At 47.5% G+C, this 6,473-nt stretch overlaps 1 protein-coding gene across 1 annotated transcript; it reads right to left on the bottom strand.

Moving 5' to 3' along the window:
• Window positions 1-2,102: 2,102 nt before the first annotated feature.
• Window positions 2,103-5,739, bottom strand: LOC123144310 (transcription termination factor MTERF8, chloroplastic). Its single transcript, XM_044563403.1, has 2 exons — window positions 3,136-5,739; window positions 2,103-2,439 (listed from the first exon to the last, which is right to left on the bottom strand). The coding sequence occupies exon 1, from the start codon at window positions 5,610-5,612 to the stop codon at window positions 4,455-4,457; it is 1,158 nt and encodes a 385-aa protein (XP_044419338.1). The 5' UTR covers window positions 5,613-5,739; the 3' UTR covers window positions 2,103-2,439; window positions 3,136-4,454.
• Window positions 5,740-6,473: the final 734 nt, after the last annotated feature.

Below are 6,473 nucleotides of genomic sequence, written 5' to 3'. Positions count from 1 at the left end.
GCCATGATCTAGAAATCCATTTTCCTTGAGATACTTTACAACGTAGTGCCGGGGTTTGATCCGGCCCTCCAGGCTATAACTAAGCATCGCCGGCCGATGAGCAATGTATGTCGGTTCCAACCCTGCCTTGGAGATGAGGAACTCTGACTTGCTCTGCAGCATCTGGTTAGACCTCATCAGCACAGATGGAAACTTGGAGACAACAACGCCGACCTCAGCATCTGACCACATAAATGTCTTCTTCAGGTGCTCCACTTTGGCGGCGATTTTCTCCTTGCTGAGGAATTTAATAGCCTTCAACGCGTGCCTGAACATCCTACAGCCACGAGGCACACCAATATCTTGGGCATGTGCCACCATTGCCTGGACACGCTCTATGTTGGAGGTGAGCAGCCATGGATGAGCGATGCTGAGCTTGGCAATGTCAGTGTCACCTAGCCCGCAGGAACGCAACATTGGGCTTGACCACTGCCTCGAGGTCGGCCGAGAGAAGGCATTTGCCGAGCCTGAGAGCAAGGAGGAGGTTGTCAGAGGACCCAAAGAGAGTAAGGTAGTAGTGCAGCCTCGAGATGATGGATCTGCAACGGAATTTGTGACCGGACAGCGAGACGAGGAGCGCGATGTCAGAAGGCGAGAGTCCGAGGCCGGTGAGCCCGGCGACGACGGGGGCCAGGGTCCTCTCCACGCCGGCGCAGAGGAACTGCGGGTCCTTGGCGACGAGGGCGGCGACGTCGGCGCCGGAGAGGCCGAGGCCGGCGAGGAAGGCGAGCACGGCGTCGGGCTTGGAAGGGGACGTGAGGTGCGAGAGCTTGGCGGAGGCCTTGAGGGCCTGGGCTCGGGTGAGGCCGCAGGTGGCGACGAGGTACTCCTCCACCGCGAAGCTAGGGTTCGGGGAGACGGCGGCGGAGAAGAGGCGGCTGAGGTGGGAGATGGGAGAGGCTGGGGAAGACGAGAGGAGCTGGGAGAGGACGGTGTGGCGGAGCCGGAGCATGGCGGCGCCGCCGCGGAGGAGGAGATTGACGGGGCGGCGGCGGCGGCGAGGGAACGGGCAAAGCGCGGTGGAGTGATTTGCGTGGGTTTTTTGTTTTTTTTTTTTGAAAGTTGATTTGCGTGGGATTTTGTGCTAAAATGGGCAAATCAATGGGAAGATATTTAATTCCTTCATACCTACAAGGTAAAAAAAAAATATCTGTTCTTTTGTGGTAAATTTTGACAAACATTTTAGCACAAAATGGTATTTATGGAAGTCATGGCAAAAAAAAGATGCTCCAAAAATGCTATTTTTGAAAATATTTTGGAGTGCTGATTTTTTTTTTGCCATCACTTCTACAAAAGTTATTTCATGCTGAAATTTGTCAAGCATACAAAACATTTATCAAAGCTTACCCAAAAAAAAAAAGATTTGTGTGGCGGATCTTTGTACTAATATGTTAGAAAAGGCTGCATACAGTAGACTCAAAGTGAGCAAACCCTTCCTTGACCCTGCGCAAGCGGGGGCTACATGGCCGGTCTGCCCTATTGATTTTACTGTTGATCAATGAGCATTTGAGCTTGGGATCCGAAAAGGAGTTTCAGTTTCATTGTTTCTTCTTCTTTTTTTTTGCGGGAAATTGTGAGCATGAGAAAAGGAGTTTCATTGTTTCTTCATGAGAAAAAAAATTGTGAGCATGTACCGCCGATCTCTGTTTTGTGATGAAATGTACCCAATTGCAGTGAGTAAAAATAAGAGAGTTTTACATAACCAGGCAGCGGCATCAGAAAAGTAAATTAACTGAACAAATATTTAGAGTCGAGCCCGTCACAGACCACGCAAGATTTTTTTTTCTTTTTTTTGACAGAAAAGGTTACTTTATTAATCAAAGGACGCAAGATTTTGTTTATCCAACGGCCAACACACTACCACCTGGAGTAAAATAAATAAATTGACCGAACATGTATTGGGTGCCATCTTCTCAGCTCAAAATTAAACTGCTCCCAATAATCCGCAAGCAAATCAAGATGGAAAACTTTGGGAGTCTACTAAAATACGTCTAGATACATCCATTTTGATGACAAGTATTTCCGGACGGAGGAAGTAGAAAGGAAGTGACATCCACATTCAGTAAATCGAAAACTTTTGAGTAAGCACACTGAACAAATATACATACCCGTCGACCGCTTGGTCCAAGAGCTTATCGAGATGATAAACCAGCATGCTGCTGCTACCCCATGACCATGAGATACATCGTTATCTTCATTTCAGACAGTGTAAAACCCACAAGTAGTACTTACTAGGGGTGGGGGGCACTTGGCTAAATATGGCAATGACAGAGTATAACAAGAACCTGCATCTGACCTTTGAGAGGGAATTCAAAATCCCCCATATGACTATGAGCGCCACTTCTCTCACAAGATGAAAACAGCTTACTTAGCTACTGCCATCTCTGGACCGTCTGTATCCTATTACCAAGAATTCAAACCAGAATCAGACAAAGGTTGCCGAAATAGTCAAAATCATCCCATATATGGTGCTACAAAATGACAGGTCTAACTTATGTTACTCAACGAAAGGAAAAAAAAGAGTAAGTTTTGCAAGGTTCCACCGCCTCATATTGCTAGACGACGAGCTAGTTAGACATTCAGCTACCTCATAATACCAATCTATAATTTGAGATACTACTGGAACTGGGTATAATCCAACTCAGTAATCTTCTGAATCCTTGGAAAGGAACCATTTTAAATTGTAGCCCAAATGAGGACCGTGAAACAGGTTCAAACCAGTAGCCGCTAGTTGCAGGTAATAGTTCAGTTCAGAAACCAGTACATTTCAACGGAGAATCAGAACCTATGACATGGCCAGGCAATAACACCAAACATAATTAATTATGAAAAAGCAGGTCTACTGCATGCGGCACAACCGTTCAGAAATGGTAATCGTATCAAAAGTATTAGTTTCCTTGCACTATATGACATCATCACAACACAAGGGTGGTTAAGTCAAACGTGCATTATGGGCATCTTCCATCTGATGAAAATTCTGAATGAATAATTATAATTATAGCAAAGTGGAACAGGCTTACAGGCACACAATAGAACGGTAATATAATAAGTACAACTATGACTGCAACAAAATGAAGCATGAAACAAAGAAAGTACCTCTTCTGATGAGTCAGACCCAGAAGGTGCGGGTAGTTTCCCATTTTGCTGACATAGTATCTTCAACAAGGAGATAAGCAACTTGCAAGGATCACCTCTCTCGTATTCAGTATTCACTGGTGGAAGATTCATACCATGTAGTCATCTCATCGAGCCCCTCTGTTTACATTCTTTGATGCAACACTTCCACCAACAAGAGGACGAGGAAGTAACTAAGTGCACTACCATCAGTGATCCTTGAAGCAAAATACAAATAAAGAGAAAAAGCTAACTAAAGTTTAACTGCAACGACAACCTGATAACTCCAAGAGTTCATGTTTACACTGTATGTGTGGATCCATTGGATCTTACTTGTGTGGCATAAAATGGACCCATTGGCTCAAACTTCAGTCCTAGCAGCCATCCAGATATATAATACATTTAACATTATAATTAATATTGTTAAGGAAACAACATGGCCTATCATTTTGTGCTTGATAAAGCTTAAGTAATATAAGGCTTTCAAAAGGTGATAAAAATTATGAAGTAGCCGTAAAACTGCCAAGTATTTTCAGAACGCGAACAACATTATTCAAATTTGAGATCAGATGTCCCTAGAAAAACTATCAGCCAGTAGGCCATCCAAAAACATATATATATAGAGAGAGAGAGAGAGAAAAGCTGATACAAAGTACTAGTAGTAAACAATGACCTGCTTTCTTGTACAGTAAATATCTTATAAACAGAGCAACTGCAGGAAAACAAAGACTTTCACCTTAGAAGAACTAAGAGGAAGGAAACAACACACTAGTTCAAAACTGCATCCTCGGCAGTGATCTACACATTGTGGCCATCAACAACTCCACAATTGTTTCCACCATCCAAATGGAAATTTTGAGACTTCAATTAATAATGACCAAAATGGGATCATTTTTCATGGAAAGGTAGTTGAGGATTGCACTGAAAACTGCAATGGTCGTTGAGAACATAACGACATACTCTATCGCTGATATTTGAAACCATTTGCAGAAATGCCCTAATCTCCCACTCTTAGTTCCATTACGTGTGTCAATATGATACGAGGATGGACATGTTCACCGTAGTGCGATGCTTCCTTCTCTACTGGAATGGTGTGATAGACATACAAAGAAGTCATAATGAAATTATCAGTTTCATATGGAATTAGCGACACTAAATTGACATGTACCAGACATACTAGAGCAGACAACAAACATCCAATTAGGCAAATAACACCGAAACAGAAATTACTAGCTCACTGCACAGAGCGTAAACTCTGTCGCGTCATACACAGTTACCAATTCTCATAGCCCGCTCTTGGTTTATGTAAATTTGAATCTAGTCGGCACTTCCCCTCTGCAAGCGGCATCATAGTCTTCAGCAAGGTATGGTGCAACTTCCTTGTGAGGGCATATGTACTTCTCCACAAATGCTTTCTCCATCACCATGACTGCAGAATAGTAGTCCCGGCCGCGATCCAGCAATCCGTTTTCCTTGAGAAACTTTACGGCGTAGTGCCGGGGCCTGAGTCGGCCCTCTAGGCTGTAACTAAGCATTGCTGGACGATGAGCAATGTATGTTGGTTCCAGCCCGACCTCAGAGATGAGGAACTCTGACTTGCTCTCCAGCATCTGGTTAGACCTCATCAGCACAGATGGAAACTTGGAGACAACAACGCCGACCTCAGCATCTGACCACATAAATGTCTTCTTCAAGTGCTCCACTTTGGTGGCTATCTTCTCCTTGCTGAAGCGTGCAACAGCATGCAACGCATGTCTGAACATCTTACAGCCACGAGGCACACCAATACCTTCAGCGTGTGCCACCATTGCCCGGATGCGCTCCATGCTGGAGTGGAGCAGCCATGGCTGAAGGATGCACAGCTTGACAATGTCGCAATCACTTAGCCCGCACTCCCGAAGGAACGTAGCATTGGGCTTGACCACCCGCTCGATGTCAGCCGAGAGAAGGCCAGCGCCACACTTGAGCACCCGGAAGAGGTCCTCGGAGGAGCCGAAGAGGCGCAGGCAGTAATGCAGGTTGGAGACTATGGATCTACTGCGGAAGTGGCCGCGACTGAGCGAGACGAGGCGCGCGATCTGAGAACGCGATAGGCCGAGGCCGGTGAGCCCGAGGACGACGGGGGCCAGGGTCTTGTCCACTTTGGCGCAGAGGAACTGCGGGTCCTTGGCGACGAGGGCGGCGACGTCGGCGCCGGAGAGGCCGAGGTCGGCGAGGAAGGCGAGCACGGCGTCGGGCTTGGAAGGGGACTTGAGGTGGGAGAGCTTGGCGGAGGCCTTGAAGGCCTGCACTGGGGTGAGGCCGCAGGTGGCGACGAGGTACTCCTCCACGGCGAAGCTAGGGTTCGGGAAGACGGCGGGCGCGGCGGCGGATATGAGGCGGCTGAGGTGGGAGGTGGGAGATGCGGAGCTGGGAGGCCAGAGGAGCTGGGTGAGGAGGCAGCACCTGAGCCGGAGCATGGCGGCGCCGCCCGCGGAGACGGCGGAAGTGCGGCGGCGGACGGCCACGGCGAGGGAATGGGGAAAGCGTGGTGGAGTGATTTGCGTGGGTCTGGTGTCTGATCTGGTTCGACTTTTTTTTGGGGGGGGAGGGTTGATCTGGTTCGACTTCGACCCAACCCAGGTGAGCTCCTTTCCCAAAAAAAAACAGGTGGGCTCCCACGGTCCCACCCGTCAGTCTCATGCCACGCCATGTTTTTTGCTTCTTTCTTTTTATCGCTTCGAGGATGAGGAAGAATAAGTTGGAGAACATAACAAGATGATAATGGAGCATATAAAGGACGGAGATGGAGATGGAGATGGCGTTGGAGGAGGAAAACGAGATCCAAGCAGTGGAAAGATGGCGTTGGAGGAGGGAGCACGTGTGGGCGCCGCAGCTGAAGCACGGGTGCTCTGGTTGTGGCGGAGCATGGCGGGAGTCCGGGCGGCGTCGTTGTCGTGGTCAAGAGGAGAAGCACGGGTGGCCGCCGTAGCTGAGCTTCTATGTAACATAGTTCCGATGAATCATCTGCCGCATCTGGCCTCTGCAGGTACCCACACCTCTTCACACACACCCCCCCCCCTCCTGATTTGCCTTCTCCCCTCTCCTTTTCACTTATTTTTTCAATTTAACAACAGAATATCTCATCCCTGTTTGTGTAGATTCGTTTTTGTATCTACCTATAAGGCGTTTGATGAAAATCCAAGCTGCTGCAGTGGCAGATTACGCCAGCCGCTTGCATGCTGAGCCATGTTGATTGCTTCTCTTTTGGTCCCTTGTCATTTGCTTGCTCTATGATTCATTGTTGTAAAAGAATTGCATTCTTTTTTTTGTAGGTTGCG

Source organism: Triticum aestivum, chromosome 1B (assembly GCF_018294505.1).
Source record: "Triticum aestivum cultivar Chinese Spring chromosome 1B, IWGSC CS RefSeq v2.1, whole genome shotgun sequence".
NCBI lineage: Eukaryota > Viridiplantae > Streptophyta > Magnoliopsida > Poales > Poaceae > Triticum > Triticum aestivum.
Note: the sequence above shows the minus strand (reverse complement) of the source record. Positions and strands in the feature narration are given on the sequence as shown.

Excerpts from the sequence above, each read along its gene's own strand:
- LOC123144310 (XM_044563403.1), bottom strand. The coding sequence starts at position 5,612 with ATGCTCCGGCTCAGGTGCTGCCTCCTCACCCAGCTCCTCTGGCCTCCC.